This window comes from Oncorhynchus clarkii, chromosome 18 (assembly GCF_045791955.1).
Source record: "Oncorhynchus clarkii lewisi isolate Uvic-CL-2024 chromosome 18, UVic_Ocla_1.0, whole genome shotgun sequence".
Taxonomy (NCBI): domain Eukaryota; kingdom Metazoa; phylum Chordata; class Actinopteri; order Salmoniformes; family Salmonidae; genus Oncorhynchus; species Oncorhynchus clarkii.
In genome coordinates, this window is record NC_092164.1 from 42,746,446 (window position 1) to 42,770,637 (window position 24,192).

The 24,192-nt window shown below is 42.8% G+C and overlaps 1 protein-coding gene across 2 annotated transcripts in view; it reads left to right on the top strand.

The window, feature by feature from the left end:
- The window catches only part of LOC139373535 (A-kinase anchor protein 9-like), a 139,227-nt gene that overhangs the window by 90,822 nt on the left and 24,213 nt on the right, over positions 1-24,192 (top strand). For both annotated transcript variants that reach the window (XM_071114157.1, XM_071114158.1), the window contains 11 exons: positions 2,741-2,903; positions 9,051-9,145; positions 10,063-10,180; positions 11,335-11,373; positions 12,365-12,597; positions 12,864-12,983; positions 17,043-17,210; positions 17,923-18,027; positions 18,375-18,527; positions 22,522-22,608; positions 23,076-24,122. In XM_071114157.1, the coding sequence (XP_070970258.1) occupies positions 2,741-2,903; positions 9,051-9,145; positions 10,063-10,180; positions 11,335-11,373; positions 12,365-12,597; positions 12,864-12,983; positions 17,043-17,210; positions 17,923-18,027; positions 18,375-18,527; positions 22,522-22,608; positions 23,076-24,122 (2,328 nt within the window). The remainder of the gene's footprint in view (positions 1-2,740; positions 2,904-9,050; positions 9,146-10,062; positions 10,181-11,334; positions 11,374-12,364; positions 12,598-12,863; positions 12,984-17,042; positions 17,211-17,922; positions 18,028-18,374; positions 18,528-22,521; positions 22,609-23,075; positions 24,123-24,192) is intronic.

A 24,192-nucleotide genomic window follows, 5' to 3' on the forward strand; every position in this document is an offset into this window, starting at 1 on the left:
TACGTTCAGCTGCTGACCTTCCATGTAACCTATACGGAACTGTATAACTAGTGAAGTAAATATGACTCAGTCTGGACAGTTACTCTTTCTCATTAATCTGAAAGTGTCTTTCATTTGGCTGACTTGATGTTCTAAACAGCAATTTTGGCCATTATTGTATACAGTTCATAACATGACCTACATACAACCCCTCCTATATAGGAGTCTACACTAGTGCGTTATACAGCTAACTTGCTTGACAGTAGTATTTTTTGACTGGGCAACTTATACAGTGAAAAACACAGTGAGTAGCCTATACAGTCCAAGATAGGGCGGCGCACAATTGGCCCAGCGTCGTCCGGGGTAGGCCATCGTTGTCAGCTGACTTGCCTAGTTAAAATGAAGGTTACACATCTCCCTACTCTGCTTTCATCTGAGCAGGTAATCATGTGACGTGAGCAAAAAATTACTCCAAGATTTCGGTGTGGCATGATTGTGTGACTACTTCCTGGTTGTCATAATGTTGCAGTATGACTTTTGCTGCTGTGGGAGATATGGAAGTCTCGCTATGTAAAACCAACTGCATGTGAATTGTGGTGCTTATACACTACATGACCAAAAGTATGTGGACACCTGCTCGTCAAACATCTCATTCCAAAATCATGGGCATTAATACGGAGTTGGTCCACCCTTTGCTGCTATAACAGCATCCACTCTTCAGGGAAGGTTTTCCACTAGATGTTGGAACATTGCGGTGGGGACTTGCTTCCATTCAGCCACAAGAGCATTAGTGAGGTTGGGCACTGATGTTGGGAGATTAGGCCTGGCTCGCAGTCGGCATTCCAATTCATCCCAAAGGTGTTCGATGGGGTTGAGGTCAGGGCTCTGTGCAAGCCAGTCAAATTCTTCCACAACGATCTCTACAAACCATTTCTGTACGGACCTCACTTTGTGCATGGGGGCATTTCCTGGAACAGGACAGGGCCTTCCACAAACTGTTGCCACCAAGTTGGAAGCATTTAATTGTCTAGAATGTCAATGTATGCTGTAGCGTTAAGATTTCCCTGCACTGGAACGAAGGTGCCTAACCATGGAAAAACAGCCTCAGACCATTATTCTTCCTACACCAAACTTTACAGTTGGCACAATGCATTGGTGTAGGTAACGTTCTCCTGGAATCTGCCAAACCCAGATTCGTCCGTTGGACTGCCAGATGGTGAAGCGTGATTCATCTCTCCAGAGAATGCGTTTCCACTGCTCCGGAGGCAAGCTTTACACAACTCCAGCTGATGCTTTGCATTGTGCATGGTGATCTTAGGCATGTGTGCGACTGCTCGGCTATGGAAACCCATTTCATGAAGCTCCCGACGAACAGTTATTGTGTTGATGTTGCTTCCAGTGGCAGTTTGAAACTCGGTAGTGATATTGCAACCGAAGACGGATGATTTTTGGCAAGCTTCAGCACTCGTCTGTCCCTTTTCTGTGAGCTTGTGTGGTCTACCTCTTGTTGGTCCTAGACGTTTCCGATGTTGGTCCTAGACGTTTCCACTTCACAATAACAGCACTTACAGTTGACCGGGGCAGCTCTAGCAGGGCAGAAATTTGACAAACTGACTTGTTGGAAAGGTGGCATCCTATGACGATGCCACTCCGAAAGTCACTGAGCTCTTCAGTGAGGCCAATGTTTGTCTATGTAGATTGCATGGCTGTGTGATTGATTTTTTATACACCTGTCAGCAACTGCAGTGGCTAAAATTGCCGAATCCACTAATTTGAAGGTGTGTCCACATACGTGTGTGTATATATTGTGCAAGTCAGTGGTTTATTGCAGAAGAGCAATTCCATGCAAATTCAGCCAGGATAGAAGGCTTTTGTGAACACGGCACAGTGCAACGTCTACTAGACCTGTCATCTGTTTTCAAAGTTAAAGGGCTAAGAATTAAATGACAGGTCATACATGTTGTTAGTTCCTTGATGAATGTCAAACTGGGGTGTAGGTTTACTAATCTTAGCTATGCAGGTTCTGTATGTGAGTATTTGAAGCGAGGTGAGAAAATATTTACACTGTCATGATGTGCCACTGTACAACTCAGGACTTACCACTGAACTGTATACGGCTAACCTTCTCCACACCTCTTTGTGCATTGCCCTGTAGTTGTTTTTGGATTCCCTACTCGTTTAAGCATAGTCACACAGGCCGTGTGTGTTGTGAACCCTCTGTGTATCTTATGTGCTAGTGTAGTTTTGTTTCACCCATTATCCTTAAGTGGGCCTACTGCTTTGATTGATTGGTCCTCATTTTTTACTTTCACTTTGGACACTAACTGGAAACCATGACTGGTGATCATAAAATATTCCCATTATACCTACTGTCACAAGGCTCAGCATATTGTCCGTAGAGAGAGGTTATGTCCGTAAATGACAGCAGAGTATTCATTCATTCATGACATGGGATATATTTAAAAATATGCCATGTGCCATTTTAGCAGATTATTTTATCCAAAGCAGTTTACAGTGCACTGAGTATATACATTTGTTTGTACATGTGATCCCAGGAGCATTCGAACCCACAACCCTGGTGTTGCTAGTGCCACACTCTTACAAACTGAGTCAGTCTATGTGGACAAACTTACTTTAAGGCTTTGTGTATCTACATTTTTTTATTCAAAATTATTCTCCACCTCAAGTATTTCCTCAAATGCTCTTTGATCACTAAAGTAATGGTCTTTGTCTCGCCACCTATCTTCCCAACCCTGATCAGCTGGAACATGCGCAGATCACCCAGACGGAGCTGATGCGCGAGTCCTTCCATCACAACCAGGAGATTGGCGATCTTCTGAGGCGGCAGGAGGATCTGCAGGAAAGGCTGGGGGAGGAGGGGCGTGCCCGTGAGCAGCTGGCCCTGGAGCTCCACAGGGCAGAGGGTGAGTGGGGGGAGGGGGGGGGGGGGGTTGTTTTTAAATTTGGGTGGGTGGGTGTGTGGAGGGCAGTGAAAGTGTGTGTCTGGGGTGTTTGTGGGGGATGGTGTGTTTTGGTGAGTCAGGTGGCTAGGGAATCTGTGGGTGAAAGGGAAAGTGAATATATGGGGTGTGGGTGGGTGAGTTTGTTCAATCCCCAAAAGTCCCCTCAAGGATAGTAAAACAAGGAAAAACATCTGATACGTCTTCATTTGACATGCGACTCGCAGTAAAAAAAAAATATTTAAAAAATATTAAATACACACAGTCAAATGTAGCTGGCCAAATAAGATAGTAAATGTTGCTGCCTCCACATTTGGTTTGCATTAGCTTTTTTTCTTGACTCACACACAGGGTAGAAGGACATTCTCATTCACGGACTCGTACACAAACAAAACATCACCCAGATTTCACGTGACCTGCAGTATTAGCCTACATATTTCAACATGCATTTCAGGCGCTTAAAAGCTTTCGAAGATGCCTCCAACCCAAATGATGCCTTGTCTTCCTCCGTTGTGTTTGCTCTTCCATCCACGTATTCAAACATTGTTAATGTCAAGCCGAAATAATGCCCTCCTTTTGTCCTGTCTAATTCACTCTGTAATACCTAGCTCCTGGTGTGGTGTGGAAAACTGGTTTCAATGAAGGTTGAGGAACAGGCTTGCTTTTGCTTGAATTCTGAATAATGTTCCATTCTGGCAGAAACCATTAGCCAGGCTCTGAGGCCACTCAAGTCTCTCAGGGGGAGTTAGGATGTATTTCTGTATTATGTTTTGCAGAGGATAGGTTTACCGTAGAGCATTAGAGAGAGACGTAGGCATATAGGAAATGTAATGGCATCGTGATGCCATTGTGGACAATTGTAGCAAGAGGGGTGTGTTGATACAATTCTGAGCAAAGATTACCCATTTGGTAAGAGAGTGTTGGGCTTTTATAAAATTGTCTTTAATGCAAGAAAGGTGATGTGTGTGGCAGGGTCAGCACTGTGGTTAGTTTGTTTTGCAGCTTGATTGATGGTGTTCTGTTTGCACCTAATTGTACTCAATCGGTTTCCATGAGACAGAGACAACAGATTCTCTCATGAGACTAAGAAAGGAAATGGGATACCTAGTCAGTTGCACAACTGAATGCATTCAACCGAAATGTGTCTTCTGCGTTTAACCCAACCCCTCTGAATCAGAGGTGCAGGGGGCTGCCTTAATCAACATCCACGTCATTGGCGCCCGGGGAGCAGTTGTAGTTGGGGGTTGACTGCCTTGCTCAAGGGCAGAATGCCAGATGTTTCCACCCTCCACCACTGGCTCTGGGATTTGAACCTGTGATTTTTAGGTTACTGGCCCAAAACTCTTAACTGCTAGGCTACCTGCCACCCCTAGAGCCTTGTGCTTTTCATTCTTAAGGGATTCCATCCCAAAGGTGAGAAAATGAGATTTGATCAGTCAAGGAAATAAGTGCTAAAAACATGTTGGCTCACTATTTAAAAAGAAGATTGAAAACAAGTGATAGGATGACAAATAGCTGAGTTTTGGCGCCGGTACAGACGACTAGCGCTAGCTAACGCTACCTAGCAACAAAACAAATAATTATAATATATAATATATTTGAGTCAAAGTAATATATATGGTCCAAAATAATATTGTGAAATGTGTGCTGATGACATCTCCCCCCCCCACCCCCCATCACTATCCAGAGGGCAAAACTGCCATTTCTAGTTGGAATGAGATCACGTCAACCAGTTTTGACTGTTGCTGTACCAGGTAGGAGGGTGAAGCCAGGAGGCCATCACAAGCTTCCAGTGTTAGGCTATATCAGACATAATCGGATATTATCAAGATGTGTACAGGCTTCATGACTGTGGCTTAATACAATGACGCGATGCTTAAGACCGGAGCCATCTCATCAGTAGTCAAATATCACCTTTTATTTTTGTCAAGATTTATTATAAAAGATAACTTCCTTGAGAGAGTGAATTGATGGTTGGTGGATTGATTCTGACAATCAACATCTTATGACCATCGGAATGCAGATCCAAGAGTGCTGAGTTTCTGGTGAACGGCCAAGTTCTCATCTTGCCACGAGCTGCAGCATTCCAAGTTTCAGCGTATGAGTTAGTTATTATGAGTTATTGTTTGAACTACTCTGATGTGGTTTTAGTTCTGGTTGCTGACATGGAGCATAGTTACAAGTGATCAATTAATATACTGTTGTTGTGCTTGTAAAACTTGACAATTTAACACGCAAACAACATTTATAAAGATGACGCTAGCTAGGTTTCCATCCAATTGGCAACAGATTTGCATGCGAATATACATAAAAAAACAGTATGCACATTTTCCCACCAGAGAAGTTCCATCAAATTGAATTGTTGCAGATAAAAGGCTGTGCGTGATGACGTAGTGGGCATAAAAATAACTTTTACGGTTAAATTTCCATTTACCGAATTAAAAAAATAATAATATAGGTTAAATGAGTTTCCACCATGGTTTTGTCACTAAAAATGTTGCATTGGTCTTGGCATGTAATAATCAGAACTTAAATAGTAATTGTAAGTAAAAATGTGTTCTTAAATGACTCGCCTGGATTAAGGTTCAATGAAAAAAAAAAAACATTTGTATTTTGTTTTGTCAACATTTGTGAAGTTTACGGACAAATGTGTTTCCATAAGGGCTGTTTATTCAATATGTACTTTACTCACATAAAAAGGTTTGATGGAAACCTGGTTAGTGACAGCATTATGCAGAAGGCTTTCTTGGGAGTGGTCTCATCCACTGCAAATTATGAATTTTGGGGATGGTACTAAGGTGCATTCATTTGTTGTGAAAATGTGTTTACCACTATAACGTGGGCTCGTATACTTTTGTAGTAATAACATCATTCACAAAGACACAAGGGTAGAGCCACCCATTCAAATGATTTGTTGAGTTTACGGTAAACAAAGAGATCAGAATGAGGCACAGCAAGCTTAACACACATCAGCACAACATTGTGATTGGAAGAACATCAGACAGTCATCTATGATTAAGCGTATTCACTTCTCCTATTTAGTCTAGCTGCTACATACTAGTACTAGATAGAGATTACTAATGAAATCCTATCAGATCTTTGGGAACATTGCTAGTGTGCAGTCATGTCTTCCAAACAGATTTATCATCAGCTGAATTTACATGCCAGTAGTGCATTTATCTAGTGACCTGTAACAAGGGTAATAATAGCATTTTTAAATGTGTTTGTTGGCAGCATAGCCCTCTATAGTACACTCTGTCAAGCAAAATGGGTCAGGACATTCTGCCTGTGTTTGTTTGTTTGTCTGAATATTTGTTTGCGTTAGGGCTTGGCGATGATATCAAATTCATTTGATTAGTTCTAATTTATGTTTTAGCGTCTTGTTCCAAATGCCTGTATTGCAAGAATTGAGGTTTTACTTGTTTTAAAGTTTGTATTTTTGAGTGTGTATTTTTGGTCTCGTCTCTTTCACTCCTTCTGTGTTGTGTGCACTGTGCACCTACCCACTCGCACACAGACACCCCTCCCCCTGTCACTCACAACAACAAGAGATTAAAGATAATTTCTTTCTCTGACAACAAGCAGTTTCAACTCGCTATTTGTAGTTGAGGTTTGGTCCGACATAATCGGTCATATGTACACCGAAAAACATTGAGACATTTTACTGTATTAGAGGAGAACTTACCCTTAATAACAATATCCTTTTTAGGTCTCAACTCTAATGTTGGAACAGTACAGACCCTACTTAGACAGGAGTGTTAATGCACATGATTGTGGAAAATTCATACTCAGTTTCTGTCACACGCAGTTGTCTAGTTTTTGTTTTATGAATGTGCAATGAGAGAATATTTTTCTTATTTGAACATGTTTTTAAAATAAATGATTGAACCATTATTTAACTAGGCAAGTCAGTTAGAACAAATTTTTATTAAAGGCCTCCTGCTGGGACGGGTCTGGGATTAAAAAATAAATAAAAATATAGGATAAAACACACCTCACGACAAGAGACAACACTACATTAAGAGAGACCTAAAACAACAACACAACAACAAAATGGTAGCAGCACAAAACATGGTACAAACATTGGGCACAGACAACCACACAAAGAGCAAAAAGGCAGAGACAAAAATACATCATGTGAAGCAGCCACAACTGTCAGTAAGTGTCCATGATTGAGCCTTTGAATGAAGAGATGGAGATAAAACGGTCCAGTTTGAGTGTTATTTGCAGTTCGTTCCAGTCACTAGCTGCAGCGAACTAAAAAGAGAAGCGACCCAGGGATGTGTGCGCTTTGGGGACCTTTAACAGAATGTGACTGGCAGAATGGGTGTTGTATGTGGAGGATGAGGGCTGCAGTAGGTATCTCAGATAGATAAGGGGGAGTGAGGCCTAACCAGTTGGTCTTGCGACAAGTATACAGAGGTGGCCAGTTTACAGATTAGTGTAGAGTGAAGTGATGTGTCCTATAAGGAGAATTGGTGCCAAATCTGACGTCCGAATGGAGAGCACCCTTACCTGCCGATCTATAAATTGTGTCTCTGTAATCTAGCATTGGTAGGATGGTCATCTGAATCAGGGTGAGTTTGGCAGCTGGGGTGAAAGAGGAGCGATTACGATAGAGGAAACCAAGTCTAGATTTTAACCTCAGCCTGCAGCTTTAATATGTGCTGAGAGAAGGACAGTGTACCGTCTAGCCATACTCCCAAGTACTTGTATGAGGTGACTACCTCAAGCGCTAAACCCTCAGAGGTAGTAATCACACCAGTGGGGAGAGGGGCATTCTTCTTACCAAACCACATTACCTTTGTTTTGGAGGTGTTCACGTGTTCAGAACAAGGTTAAGGGCAGAGAAAGCTTGTTGGACACTAAGAAAGCTTTGTTGTAGAGCGTTTAACACAAAATCCTGGGAGGGGCCAGCTGAGTATAAGACTGTATCATCTGCATATAAATGGATGAGAGAGCTTTCTACTGCTTGAGCTATGTTGTTGATGTAAATTGAGAAGAGCGTGGGGCCAAGGATCGAGCCTGGTGGTACTCACTTTGTGACGGGCAGTGGCTGAGACAGCAGATGTTCTTATCCAGGGAGGCAACTTGAGTTCAACATCTAAACAGGCTATGTTGTTAAAACAGTTGGAGATGGACAGGAGGGTGTATTCTTCATAACAATTTAACTGTTCTACTTTGTTAGCAAGCAAATAGATCTAAGTTGGCTAGACTTTAAATATAAAGATTAGCTGGCTACTCACTTGCAGTTGGCTTGTGCTTGAGAGATTGTTTGAGACCTGTGTTAAATTTATATAATGCCTGCTAACAGAAGTTGGTAATTATTAGTGAGTGTGCATTGTGCTTGGTTCTGGTGAGATTTGTAATTAAAAAAAAAGGGCATTTTCATATATAGCTGTGAAAGTCAGATCAGTGATTATTGCAAAGAAACAGCTTAAACTATTTTAATAAAATAATTACATTTGATAAAGATCATTATTATTGGGTCTTATGGTTGAAGGCTATCATTTAGGATAATATACTTTTACAAGTCCAGAATTCATTCGATTATTCCTGACGGTTTGAAATGCAGTGAATTGACCTTTAATTGTGCAGCAAAGCTTATTTAGAGAGAAGAACAAAAGGTGTGTGTGTGTGTGTGTGTGTGTATATATATATATATACATATATCGTAAATTGCCCATAAGCTTGAGAAAATCGAGATATGATTTTTAGGCCGTATCGCCCAGCCCTAGTTTGTGTACTTATCTTACTGATATCTGCCTATCTACTGTTTTACAGTGAGAAAAATGTAAAAGTTAAATTTTTTCAGAGTTCTCAAATTGACATCCAAAATAGCAATTGTCCAAGAAATATACATCAATTGTTGATTTCTTACTTTGTGACAAAAATGATGCATCATGAGAATGGCTGCAAGTATTCAGATAATCATGTGGTTTCCTTTTTTCATTCTATTTATTGGATATTGGTAGAGGTCAATATCGTCCGATAGTACCGGTGAACCGATATATTGGTTGGGCTCTAACTGTGTGTGACGTGTTAACGTGTCATTCAACGATCGCTAAATCTATATATTAATACTCCCTCTCCTCTCTCTCTCCCCCTTAGGCCTGATCGATGGCTACACGGGTGAACGGGCCGCGCTGGAGGAGGAGTTGCGTCAGAAGGAGGAGCTACAGCTAAGCCTGGAGCAGGAGCTGCAGGTGAGACACAGGCCCAGTCTACAGCCACCATTATCACTGTGTTTTATAACCGTTGAGGGTGACGTGCTCTGTCCACTACCCAGCTAGCAGTCTTTGTCATAATGATGAAATTTCAACCAGTAATGCGTGCTAGGTAGGATTGCAATGCTACTGGTAGTTTACCAAAGTTATCGTAATCTTCAGTAAACCTTGGTAATTTATACTTGAACTTTTTTTAAATGTATTTATTTATAGTGTTCTTTTTTTATATCAGCCTCCATATTGTCCATTAGTTTCTAATAGATAGATCATATGGTTGAAGAGAAAATAACATCATTTATTGAAAAAAAGCTTCTAATGAGCAATGGCATTATTTTCAATTAACTCTGCAACTCTTCCAACTATTTACTTTTTTCACTGAAACCGTAATATTAAGTTGATGGTTTTAAGTTGATGGATTTATATTTAGGATGATATTTTACAGCTTTCATTATAGTTTTTATTTGAAAATCATCGTATTTCATTTAATATATTTTACATGTGATAAAGACATACCGTGGGCCAGAGATAATTAGAAACCTGTAAAAATATGAAGTACCCAAAAGGGCCACTAGATGTCCTGTGATGGATTACATAAAATCCTTGAAAGATACCAAAATTCTGCAGGTTAACTGGTAAGTTTCCATTAATATACCCTACATTTGCAAACCTAATACTAAGTAAATATTTTTGTCCAATATATCTCAACCACTATGCAGATTTAAAGAAAACGTTGGACAATTATGTTTCAAATTGTTTCCCATCTGTTTAAAATGTTACCGGGATGTCGGGCAACTTCGCACACTGCAAAGGCAGTTTTTGTGTGTCTGAGTTAGTATTTTTAATTGGCTAACCACATTGTCAACCTGCCTCTAACTAAATGTCATTGGCTCCTGCAGGTGACAAGCAGCCGTCTACACGAACTGGAGCAGGAGAGGCTGCAGATGCAGGAGGAGCGAGAGATACTGTCACGGCAACAGGATGCCATGAGGGAGCATGCCGGCCCGCGCGAGTTACGTATGTACCCCACCACTTATTTTCTTGTTGGATCTGAATGGAACAAAATATACAGTTTGACAAACATTCAAATATTTCTTGTGTTCACCTAATACCTTTTTGCAATGTTGGTTAGAGCCTGTAGGTAAGCATTTCACTGTAAGGTCTGTATTCGGCACAAGTGACAAACTTTGATTTGATTTGGTTTTCTAGACATATTTCTATGACATCACTACTCCAAAGAGTGGGCAGAGTGGAGTGGGGGTTGTATCATTGAAATAGAAATACTAGCATTACTGAGAGAAACCCCTCAGGCCATGGCAATTTGAGATGTCCGTTCTAGTAATTATATTTCTGTGGGTCTTATGACGAAGATAAAACAGGCCCATGTTATTTTGCATACAGAAGGTTGGTGTATTTCCTTGATTAGATCTACATTTGATTATTTGTGTGACTCATTGTCATCATCATTATCATCACACACTGTGTCAGCTTAAGAGTAGCCACTCATTGTTATCATCTTATCACTCAATGACTTTTTAACGAAATCCTTGTACTTTTAATTTATATACTCTGTTATTACTGTGCTTTACTGAATTCCTATAGAAACGGTGACCGTGGTGATTCATTCATGTTGTAATGAAGTTTGCAATTAATCATTGTTTTTTGATGGAAATCCTCTGGGATAAAACGGAATCCTGGAACACATGTACTGTAACTGACAAAAGTCTCACCTGGGTTGTGTTCATTAGGCACCAAACGTAATGAAGTGGACTGAAACGGGGAGGAACTACCTAGATTTGAACAATGACACACTTGTTTTCCTTTGCAAAATATTTTTTAAGCATTTTCCGATGCATTACCTCTTTCCAGTACTATTTCAAGGTATTCCATAGGTTAATGAACAATCCATAAGGAAATGGCAAGTATACAGCAAGGACATGAATTCAATGTACAGGGAGCCATTTCAGTAACACCTCACTCCTGCTCTCACCTCACTGCATTGGCTTATCCATCCTCTTCCGACACAGCTTTAACCAATACCATGACAGCACATGCAGGGAGGCCCCGCCCTCTTGTTTTCACCTCTCGCATCCTTTCTCCTCCAGTCTTCCTCCTTTTTATGACAAAACAAGTGCATGTTGAAATACTGTGCTTTCTTATTCCTCCCATAGGCCTAGTTGAAGCTGCAGTCGATGCAGCACCTGAAGCAGGTGTGTCCCACATCAGAGCATGGCCAGTCTATCTATGTTACCTTTTAGTCTCTAGTCGATTGGCACTTATATATATTTTTTTAACCCCCAAATACAGCAACTCACAAAAAAATGTTGGCGCTTGCTATGGGCTCACTCACTCAATCACTAACCCTTGCTTACGCTTTTTCTTTTTTGATTCACTTTTCTACGTCATGGTTTGTCATGTTAATGTCTTATGGGTCAGTGTGATCATTCTCATTTGATTTATGATTGAGCATGATTGAAGGAATCGGATAAGCTATATTTTGATACGTTGATACTGTAAGCGTAAGTATTTCCTCATTGGCAATCATCTTTGCTCCTAGAGTTTAGCTCACCCTAACCTTACTTCACATTATCCATGCTAACATCGGGACAATGTCCACTACCTTTGGAGTTAAGATGATTGCTCAATTAGGAATTTGTCCCACCCCTTGCCTGCAATTGCATATGAGGCATGGATATTGCAATGTCTCAGCACTGTCTATGTGCTTGGTCTGTGGTTTGCACTCTCTTACCCTTTTATCTGTTGAACTAATACAATGGGGGTTTTGATCTCCTGGGTGAAGCAATGTTGGTTGGTTGGTTGGTTTAATGTTGGTTAAATGATAGCATCGGATTAGTATATGTTGGGAAGATACTGGGAGTGAGATTGTTAGATATGTTATACGTGATGCTGAAATGGCAGACTGTTTTGGGGGCATTTTGTTAAAAGCGGCCATCTCAATAATGTAATAATTTTTAAATGAATAAAACACAATTTTATAACTTCAGAGACAAAAACCGCTGAATATACTTAGGTTTTACATTAATAGGCTGTAACTGAGTCCACAATAACTCCATCTCAGCATCCTGTCCTGTCCATTGATCGAATGAAACCTGTCCAAAATCATTGACTCCTCCCCTCTAAAGTGACCTTATGTGTGACGCCTTCTGTCCTTCCTTCCCTCCCTCCCTCCCTTCCCCCCAGACCTCCTGGAGGAGACGGAGAAGCTGATGGCTGAGAAGGTAGAGGTGCAGCGGCAGGCAGAGAAGGAGAGTCTGGGCCTCCTGCACCAGGTGAAAACACTGGAGGCTGAGCTGGAGGAGCAGGTCAACCGGGTCATTGAGCTGGAGCATGCCCGCAAGACGGAGACCGGCGACCTGCTGCAGCAGATCCAGGCCCTGGAGAAACAACTGGAGAAGAACCGGAGGTTCCTGGATGTAAGAGAAAGAGGGGAAGGGAGAGATGAGGGAGGGGGGATGGATGCATGACTGGATGGATGAATATGGATAGAGAGATGGGAGAGATGGATGAATGGGGAGGGGTGGATGGGGGAGGACCTTAGGAACTATGTTGTTTTAAAGTATACAGATTTACACAAATGTTATATGAATGTGCACGTTGGTTATTGGGGATTAGGCAGTGCATAAGGTATTTCCCTTAGGCACTCTCCTTTAAAGGCTTGGTCTTAAAATCTGATCCCCAGGAGCAAGCCATCGACCGGGAACACGAGAGGGATGTCTTCCAGCAGGAGATCTTGAAACTGGAGCAGCAGCTAAAGAACAGCCAGAAGCAGCAGCCCGGCTCTGAACAAAGAAGCAGAGAGGTAACAATTCAGTTCCGCAATGGCCCCAGCATTGAGCCCTGTGGGACCCCACAGTCAGTTTCTCCCTCCTTTTGTTCCGTCACAATGGGAAAGGCAGTAATGTAGATGCTCAGCTTGTAAAAGTGGACTGTTGTAGCTTTTTACATGAGGACTCAGTGTCTTCCAGGACAATGGGGAGGTAGAATTTCCTATGGTTACCAGAATATGATCCCAGACTAGTTAAACTGGAACTGTTGCATCAACATGTATTGTGAAGGAAAATGTACGTATAGTATTTGCTGGATGGGGTTGTTTTTGTTGTGTTTTTTTCCGGGTGAGGGTTGATTTGTCGATCATCACCATGGTAATTTATATTGAACTGTAAGGGGGTTGTGGATATGATGTGATTTGTAATGCATTTTGTAAAACTGTAGTATTTAAGGCTTTTTAATTGAATATTTTATTGGACATAATAGGTTTTAAGTGGTTTTGTCCGTGTCACTAAACACTTAATATATTTTGAGTCTTTCGAAAAAGCAGATTTCATGGCGAGGTTACTCTCACACCGTGTTGTAGCTACCTTTCTCAAGTAAATATCATTAGTTACAGTGGGGCAAAAAAGTATTTAGTCAGCCACCAATTGTGCAAGTTCTCCCACTTAAAAAGATGAGAGGCCTGTAATTTTCATCATAGGTACACTTCAACTATGACAGACAAAATGAGAAAAAAAATCCAGAAAATCACATTGTAGGACTTTTTATGAATTTATTTGCAAATTATGGTGGAAAGTAAGTATTTGGTCAATAACAAAAGTTTATCTCAATACTTTGTTATATACTCTTTGTTGGCAATGACTGAGGTCAAATGTTTTCTGTAAGTCTTCACAAGGTTTTCACACTGTTGCTGGTATTTTGGCCCATTCCTCCATGCAGATCTCCTCTAGAGCAGTGATGTTTTGGGGCTGTTGCTGGGCAACACAGACTTTCAACTCCTTCCAAAGATTTTCAATGGGGTTGAGATCTGGAGACTGGCTAGGCCACACCAGGACCTTGAAATACTTCTTACGAAGCCACTCTTTCGTTGTCCGGGCGGTGTGTTTGGGATCATTGTCATGCTGAAAGACCCAGCCACGTTTCATCTTCAATGCCCTTGCTGATGGAAGGAGGTTTTCACTCAAAATCTCACGATACATGGCCCCATTCATTCTTTCCTTTACACGGATCAGTCGTCGTGGTCCCTTTGCAGAAAAACAGCCCCAAAGCATGATGTTTCCACCCCCATGCTTCACAGTAGGTATGGTGTTCTTTGGATGCAACTCAGCGTTCTTTGTCCTCCAAACACGACGAGTTGAGTTTTTACCCAGAAGTTCTATTTTGGTTTCATCTGACCATATGACATTCTCCCAATCTTCTTCTGGATCATCCAAATGCTCTCTAGCAAACTTCAGACGGGCCTGGACATGTACTGGCTTAAGCAGGGGGACACGTCTGGCACTGCAGGATTTGAGTCCCTGGCGGCGTAGTGTGTTACTGATTTTAGGCTTTGTTACTTTGGTCCCAGCTCTCTGCAGGTCATTCACTAGGTCCCCCCGTGTGGTTCTGGGATTTTTGCTCACCGTTCTTGTGATCATTTTGACCCCACGGGGTGAGATCTTGCGTGGAGCCCCAGATCTAGGGAGATTATCAGTGGTCTTGTATGTCTTCCATTTCCTAATAATTGATCCCACAGTTGATTTCTTCAAACCAAGCTGCTTACCTATTGCAGATTCAGTCTTCCCAGCCTGGTGCAGGTCTACAATTTTGTTTCTGGTGTCCTTTGACAGCTCTTTGGTCTTGGCCATAGTGGAGTTTGGAGTGTGACTGTTTGAGGTTGTGGACAGGTGTCTTTTATACTGATAACAAGTTCAAACAAGTGCCATTAATACAGGTAACGAGTGGAGGACAGAGGAGCCTCTTAAAGAAGAAGTTACAGGTCTGTGAGAGCCAGAAATCTTGCTTGTTTGTAGGTGACCAAATACTTATTTTCCACCATAATTTGCAAATAAATTCCAAAACAATCCTACAATGTGATTTTCTTCTTATTTTGTCTGTCATAGTTGAAGTCTACCTATGATGAAAATTACAGGCCTCATCTTTTTAAGTGGGAGAACTTGCACAATTGGTGGCTGACTAAATACTTTTTTCCCCCACTGTATTACATTATGATATTTCTGCTGAGCATCATCGTAATCTTGACCATGGAGGTCTCTCTTTGCATTATCATGGCATCTGCTGTCATAACAGCTGTGACATACTGCTTGTCTCTGGTTTATTGTACGTCAATTGAGTTGTGGCTTGTTTCAGCTAAAAGTCATTATCATCATAGCTCCATGTCTCTTTGACATGCTGTGGCAGTGGCTCTGCTTGCTGTTGCCATCAGCTGTGTTTTACATTAATTACCATGCTGCTGTTCGTGTTCAGAGTCTTCAGCCGTATTATAGTGGCATGTGTTGTGGAAACGTTTCACTAAAAGTCACTCAGAGTTAGTTGAATTGAATTATAGTTGTCTCTTTTTAAACATCATTGTAGATACTGCACTGGCCTGTTTTTTCTAAGCTAAATGCATTTAGCTTTATCACAGCAGCCTTTCTCTGCTATCATAATCTTAGCGCCATTCCTTCTCCCTCCACCTTCTCCTATTAGTCACTGCTATGCTCATTAAAGGCCATTCTCTCTCCTTCTTTCCTCCTCTTCCCTCCTCTCTCCCTCTCTTTGCCTCTCCTATGGCAGGTGGAGCAGCTGACCTCCCAGGTATTGCTATTAGTTGCATTGAAACAGCCTCTCTCATTAGCGAAACTCCATCAGTTGCATGGTAGCAACCTGTCATTGTAAACCACGTCAGATCCCCCCACTTTCCCTTCCTCTGCTCTCTTTCTCCTTTTTGTCCCTTTAAATATTCCTCTGTCCACCATAGCAGGTGGATCCGCTGCCCTCCCAGCTGTTAGTGCTGCTAGCATCATTGAAAAGGCTCTACTAATAAATATCTTTAGCTGCACTAAAACCCCACCTCTCCCTCCCTCTTCCCCTATTTTTCTCCCTTTCTCTACCATGTAGCAGGTGTGGATCCTCTGACCTCATAGAATTGCTCCCGCTTACATTAATACTGCCGTTGTTCAGCCGCACCATAGCCAAGCCATCCTTGTTTCTCCTTCCCTTCTGCTCCTCCCCTCTGCTCCTCCCTCTCCCACACGGCAGGTGGCTCAGCTAATCTAACAGCTATTGCTAGTAGCTAACATATACTGAAATGTAGCTTCTCTCATATTGAAGCATATCATCTATTCTGCATTTTGATACATTTTTTAATCTAACTAGGCAAGTCAGTTAAGAACAAATTCTTATTTACAATGACGGCCTACCAAAAGGCAAATGACAGGTAGACTTTCTTTGCCATCCTCGCTGAAGCTCTCCTCCTTCCCTCTACCCCTAGTGATGGAGGGGGAAAATCGCTACATTTAATTATCGTAGTATACTTTTTTTTATATCAATGCTTAGACTCCAAGTATCGATTTGGAAAATACGCAATTTTAATTTATTTTGTTACTTAGCTAGCGCTATTTGGCTCTACCTGTGCCAAAACTCTGGTATTTTTCATCCTATAGCTTCTTCTCCATAGCTTCTTTCTAAATAGTGAGCCAACATGGTTCCAGCACTTTTATTTCCATGAACAATCAAAATCAAAATGTTCTCATGCGGTCTTTGAGCAATATGTTTGGAACATCAAATTGCAATTCGATTGCAGTATCGAATAGCAATACAAATAGAATCACGATAATTGCAATATATATCGTATCGGCACCTAAGTATCTGATAATATTGTACCGTGAGGTCCTTGGCAATTCCCAGCCCTACTACCCCCTCTTTCCCTCCCTCTTTTCCAAACGGCAGGTGGATCAGCTGACCTCCCAGTTACTGTGTTGTGTTGCTACTAGCTAGCCACATTGATACATTGAAGCTACAGACTGTACGATCCTCACTGAAAACCCCTCTTTCCCTCCTTCTCTCCTCCCGCTCATTTCTCCTCCTCAACCCTATCCTCTCCCAGGTGGATCAGCTGACCCAGCAGCTGAGGGAGAAGGCGGACTGGTGCAGCGAGCTGCTACTGGCGTCTGAGCAGCTGCAGCGCGAGGCGGGCGAGCGCAACGAGGAGATCGACAAGCTGGAGGGCCGCATCCGCGAGCTGGAGCAGGCTCTGCTGGCCAGCACAGAGACGGTGAGAGAGACAAAGGGGGGGAGGGGTGGAGAGAGACAGGGAGGAAGATGAAAAAGAGAGGAGAGGGACAATGGAGTGGGAATAGTTAATGATGCTGTGTTAATGTTAGCGGGGGTGTGTGAGTGAGAGAAGATGGAGTGTGTGACTGTTTCAGAATGAGAGTTTGTATGTTCTGGTTGAGTGTGAGAGAATGACAGCGTGAAGCTACATGTGTATATGGGTGTTTGTGTGTGTACATTAGTAAGAAAGGAGACTGTACAGACAGTCCCTGATGTCAGGGCTGAGAATGTGTGTGTGCGCCCATAATAATGAGTACTGCACCCAAGTACTGCACATATCAAACTCATTCCACGGAGTGCCGAGTGTTTGCTGGTTCTCACTCTACCCTTGTACTTCATTGATTAATTAAGTTCACTAATTACTAAGGAACCCCCCTCACCGCAGACACTCGGCCCTCCATGGAATGAGTTTGACACCCCTGAAGTACCGCAACCAATATCACTGTTGGCAGGCTGAAACACTGAGCAGTGAAAGAAATGTCCCCATAACTTGCTACTGCACAGATGATTAAGTGTATGAGATCGCAGCTACTGTATATGATGTATGGCTGTGCAGTTGTGTGTGTGCTTGCGTGTATTATTGTGTGTGTTCGCCACGCATGACCTGGTTGCTAAATAATAATATTGTGGCGTTGCGTGCATGTGTGTTTCAGGTGGAGGATAAGAGGCAGGATGTGTCTGTTAGTGGGCCTGGTGACTCCTCACTGGAGGCTCAGCTACAGACTGAAAGAGAGGCACTGGACAGGAAAGAGAAAGAAGTAATGTATTAGACTTATGGGAGGTTTCTTTCTTTCACATGTTTGGAAGGGAATATATAAGTAGCCAATCCAGCAAAGTCAGCAAAAATCTTGATTGGTTATCACGCCCCCAATGATTTACACAAAATGGGCCATTCCTCTGCTTGTTGCATCCCTTTGCCTGCCATCTTTCACCTCGCCTCAAATCACACTCCTTCAATTACCAATGATGTACACAAGACAGGTCCAGGACAGGTCCCCACTTGGATTTCAAGTCCCCTGTTCATGTGTCGATGCCCTGGTCCTCAGTTAAACAAGAACACACAACACGCCAGCCTGACTCCCCCCTTCCCACTCCTCCCCTCCAGATCAGTAACCTGGAGGAGCAGCTTGAGCAGTTCCGGGAAGAGCTGGAGAACAAGAGTGAGGAGGTGCAGCAGCTCCACATGCAGCTGGAGATCCAGAGGAAGGAGCTGAGCACCCAGCAGCAAGACCTGGAGACCAAGGACAGCATGCTCCAGGTAACCGGCCAGTACATAGCTAGGCTAGCATGTAGGTAGCCTTTGTCCCCATACAGCTAGGCTAGCATGTAAACTCAGCAAAATAAGAAAAGTCCTCTCGCTGTGAACTGCATTTATTTTCAGCAAACTTAACAGGTGTAAATATTTGTATGAACATTACAAGATTCAACGACTGTGACATAAACTGAACAAGTTCCACAGACATGTGACTATCAGAAATTGAATAATGTGTCCCTGGACAAAGGGGGGGGGGGGGGGTCAAAATCAAAATGAACAGTCTATCTGGTGTGGCCACCAGCTGCATGAAGTACTGCACTGCATCTCCTCATGGACTGCACCAGATTTGCCAGTTCTTGCTGTGAGATGTTTCCCCACTCTTCCACCAAGGCACCTGCAAGTTCCCGGACATTTCTGGGGGGAATGGCCCTAGCCCTCATCCTCCGATCCAACAGGTCCCAGATGTGCTCAATGGGATTGAGATCAGGCTCTTTGCTGGCCATGGCAGAACACTGACATTCCTGTCTTGCAGGAAATCACGCACAGAATGAGCAGTATGGCTGGTGGCATTGTCATGCTGGAGGGTCATGTCAGGATGAGCCTGCAGGAAGAGTACCACATGAGGGAGGAGGATGTCTTCCCTGTAACGCACAGCGTTGAGATTGCCTGCAATGACAACAAGCTTAGTCCGATGATGCTGTGACACACCGCCCCAGACTGTGACGGACCCTCCAGACACAAATCGAGTACAGGCCTCGGTGTAACGCTCTTTTTTTTCTTCAACGATAAATGTGAATCCGACCATCACCCCTGGTGAGACAAAACCGCGACTCGTCAGTGAAGAGCACTTTTTGCCAGTACTGTCTTGTCCAGCGACAGTGGGTTTGTTCCCATAGGCGAAGTTGTTGCCAGTGATGTCTGGTGAGGACCTTTCTTTACAACAGGCCTACAAGCCCTCAGTCCAGCATTTCTCAGCCTGTTGCGGACAGTCTGAGCACTGATGGAGGGATTGTACGTCCCTGGTGTAACTTGGGCAGTTGTTGCTGTCCTGTACCTGTCCCGCTGGTGTGATGTTCGGATGTACCGATCCTGTGCAGGTGTTGTTACACGTGGTCTGCCACTGCGAGGACAATCAGCTGTCCGTCTGGTCTCCCTGTAGCGCTGTCTTAGGCGTCTCACAGTACGGACATTGCAATTTATTGCCCTGGCCACATCTGCAGTCCTCATGCCTTCTCGCAGCATGCCTAAGGCACGTTCACTCAGATGAGCAGGGACCCTGGGCATCTTTCTTTAGGTGTTTTTCAGAGTCAGTAGAAAGGCCTCTTTAGTGTCCTATGTTTTCATAACTGTGACCATAATTGCCTACCGTCAGTAAGCTGTTAGTGTCTTAACGACCGTTCCACTGGTGCATATTCATTTATTTATTATGGTTCATTGAACAAGCATGGAAAACAGTTTAAACCCTTTACAATGAAGATCTGTGAAGTTATTTAGATTTTTACAAATTATTTTTGAAAGACAGGGTCCTGAAAAGGGGACATTTCTTTTTTGTTGCTTAGTTTAGGTAGCCTTAGCCCCCACACAGCTAGGCTAGCATGTAGTTAGCCTTAGCCACCACACAGCCAGGCTAGAACAGTGCATCGGAAAGTATTCAGACTCACTGACATTTCCCACATTTTGTTATGTTACAGCCTTATTCTTAAAAAATAAATCCCTCATCGATCTACACACAATACCCCATAATGACAAAGCAAACCATGTTTTTATAATCTTATTCCATAAAAAAAATATATATATACCTATATACAGTACCGTTCAAAAGTTTGGGGTCACTTAGAAATGTACTTGTTTGTGAAAGAAAAGCAATTTTTTGTCCATTAAAATAACATCAAATTGATCATAAATACAGTGTTAACATTGGTAATGTTGTATATGACTTTTGTAGCTGGAAACTGCAGACTTTTTTATGGATAATCTACATAGGCGTACAGAGGCCCATTATCAGCAACCATCATGCCTGTGTTCCAATGGCACGTTGTGTTAGCTAAAACTAAAAACAGTTTTCAGCTGTGCTAACATAATTGCAAAAGGGTTTTCTAATGATCAATTAGCCTTTTAAAATGATAAACTTGGATTGGCTAACACAACGTGCCATTGGAACACAGGAGAGATGGTTGCTGATAATGGGCCTCTACACCTATGCAGATATTCTATTAAAAATCAGCCGTTTCCAGCTACAATAGTCATTTACAACACTAACTATGACTACACTGTATTTCTGATCAATGTTATTTTAACAGACAAAAAAATCTGCAATTCTTCAAAAAAAAAAAAAATGTTAAGTTGTACCAAAGGATACAAAATGTCAGAATAATAGTAGATAGAAATATTTTATTTCAGCTTTTATTTCTTCACTGATTTCCAGTGGGTCAGAAGTTAACATGCACTCAATTAGACCTCCTTCCCAATGAATGTGATCCTGGATCAGTTGACATGCCGGTAAGTGAAATCGAACAGCTGATCAAGCTGTCGTGACCGAATGCTGCAGACTTAACGCATTCACAGGTCACTACGGAGGAGTTTTGGTTCCTGACTCAAAGGGAATACCTTGACGTCTCCCGCTGAGCATTAATGCCGGGTTCAAAACAACCGGGAGCTCGGAACTCAAATATCAGACTTCAGTACGTTCAAGACAACTGGGAACTCGGAAAGAACGAGCTCCGACTGTGAAAAAATTGGAAATCCAACTCTGGCCTCTTTCTAGAGCTTTGACTATTCGACCTAAAGATCACTTGCATCAAGATTTGACCTCCTATCCTTCAGGTTTCCTAGTTGTTTTTAAAGCATCATAAAACTCATTGTTGGCTGCCCTTTTTGTTAGCTAATGTCTGTGTGATGCTGGATTTAGTGCTCTCATTTGCATTAAAACCAAATGGGCCTGTCGATCCAGGTTGGATGAGACAGCAGAGATGCGTGCGCACTTTCAACCACGCCCCCTGACTTTGAGAAGCTCCGACACGACATGCGTCAAGCGCACCCATCTCTAGTGGTGGTGAGATAAGAGACATTATGTCAGACTAATTTGCAATTGACTGCCTCACATTAAAAGTATGTGATGGTGAGTTGAGGACAATCAGAAATACTGTTAGAATGTTTTTCAATTGACTGCCATAGGAATCCCTGTACTATAGGTAATCCTTAAAGCAGCAAGGTTGACACGTGGTATCCATCTGCTAAACAAAGCTACATAAAGATATATCAAAGGATAAAACAAGTGTGCTATTAACCGTTGCTACACTTCAAAAACATATTACGATGTTTATCGATACTGAAAAACCTGCTAGTAGATTAAGACCAATCATTTTATGTAGAATGGTTCATGTAGACTTCTCTTTTGGTCAAACTGATAGGTCTGCACCTGGGCAATGTTTGCAGCTAGCTAATAGATTAAAAAGAGTGTTAAGTGATAGAAACATTACATTTAACCTTTTTTAAAATTTCTAACTTACCTTTCGGTCTTTCTTTTTAACCTTTTGGAAATAAGTGTTAACAGACTGCACCGGTGCAAACTGGCCCCAATCAAGTGAATAGTCCGCTGTGACACTAACATAGTCCATTCTAAAAGACAACCCAACTTTAAAAATGGCTAATATGGACTCCTCTAGCTACAGTATATTACATTTCAGTTCCAATTTTAAATTAAAAATATACTTTTAAGATTTAATGTAGCTTTCATAAACCCGTTAGTTATAATGCCTGTATAGATGCTACAGAAGTAATTTACAAGCAAATGCTATATATATGCCACATTAGCCAAAGCACCAAATGTGGTACTTGTTGGGCTAATATTGTAGGGATAGGTAGTATCCCCACCCAAAGATAAAGAACCCCCTCCTTTTAATGTTCTCTACTGTTTTAGTCCCAGTTTAAGGGTGATGTTTTTTGTGTGTTGAGAGCCTGCAGATTATAATCTCCGACATATGATACACTTTTGAAGGTGATGGAGGAGAAACACAGGGAAATAGCTCTTCTTAATGAGCAGATGGCTAAGCTTCAACACACGGAAACAGCCCCTGACAACAAGGTAACCTCATATACATATACGTTAGACAGACCACTTGTTCTTCTGTTCACATATATGTATATCTTTGTGATAGTGGATAAGTGTTTGTGTTGTGTGACAGCCGTTCCTTTTATTTAGTATTTTTGTTGTGGCGTAACCCACCATTTTATTTTAGGTTTTGGTAAGTAGGCCTCTGTTGTGTTGTGAATTTTTCTTTAAGTTGGCTTACTAAAGAGACACTTGGAACACCCTAGAATTGTCCAACAAATCATAATTGGTACCTGAAGTACCATTATTACAGTTGTCTCAACCAAACATTTTACCTGATTGGCTGAGACTCATATATTATCTATCACATAAATATTATCAATAACTATAATGCCGTGGCACAACTGTGTCTCAGAGGTTTAACAGAAAGCATGAGCCGGTCTTTTTTCTCCACACATTCGTCCTTATTCCTACATTCACTGCTCTGTCCTTCCCTTCAGGAAATCAATGCGAGGGATGAGCTACTGCGAGATCTGGAGTCCCAGGTGGAGTGCATGCGGAACGAGCAGCAGCGCCTGAAGAGGAACAGCGAGGAGGAGTTGGAACAGCTCAACGCCGTTATCGACAAGCTCCAGGAGGAGCTGGCCAACATTGAGCGGAAGCAGTTCTCAGAGATGGAAGAAGAGCTCAAGCGCCAGTTGGAGAGCCAAGTCGAAGGTCCCAGCAAGGAGGAGTATGACGAAATGAAGCAAAAGATGGACCTGGCCACACTAGAGCTGGACACCATCAAAGCCGAGCACTGCTCGCTGCTGGAGAGGTACCGATGCTTGCAGGAGAGCAGACTAGCATTAGCCGAGTCGGAAAAGGAGCTGTCGGACGACATGGCGATGGAGCTGCAAGATGCCCTGAGGGATAAGACGGCGGCATTTGTAGTGGGGCAGGCTCAGATCCAGGCACTTGAGCAGAATGCCACCTCCAGGGTGAAGGAGCTAAGCCTTAGCGTCCAGAAACTTGAGGCCTGTGTCACAGAGAGAGACTCTGAACTGACCCGCTGCCGGTTCCTGGTGGAGCGGGCCCAGGAGGACGCTGACGACCTCCAGCGCAAGGTCCAGGACCTGGAGGACAAGCTGAGGGAGAGGGTGGCCACCGCGCTTGTCAGCCAGGCCCAACTGGGCGCCATCCAGCAACAGCTGCATCAATCGCAGCAGTCCAAGGGCCAGAGAGCCAAAGAATCCGTCCACCAGGATCCCAGGGGACAGATGGAGGTACCAGGCTTTGGGTTTGCAGGAATGTCCCGAGCAGTGGAGATCCAAGGAGCCAAACATGGCCCCACTAGGAAGGTGGTCCTCCTGACGGAGAAGCTCCGCGAGCTGGAGGTAGGCCTGAGCGGCATGCAGAAGGACCAAGAGCTGCAGAAGCAGTTACTCTCCAGCTCCGAGGAGGAGGTGCTGGAGTACGAGAAGAGGCTGGTCTTGCTCATGGACCTGCTCAATCAGATGAGGACGACCAAGCCTGTTGGACGCCAGAGAACATTTCCAGCCACAGAGGTAGTTAACTTTAGCCTTCACTATTATCTCTGGGGTTAAGTTAGCTGTAGCCTGCACCGCATCCTATGAA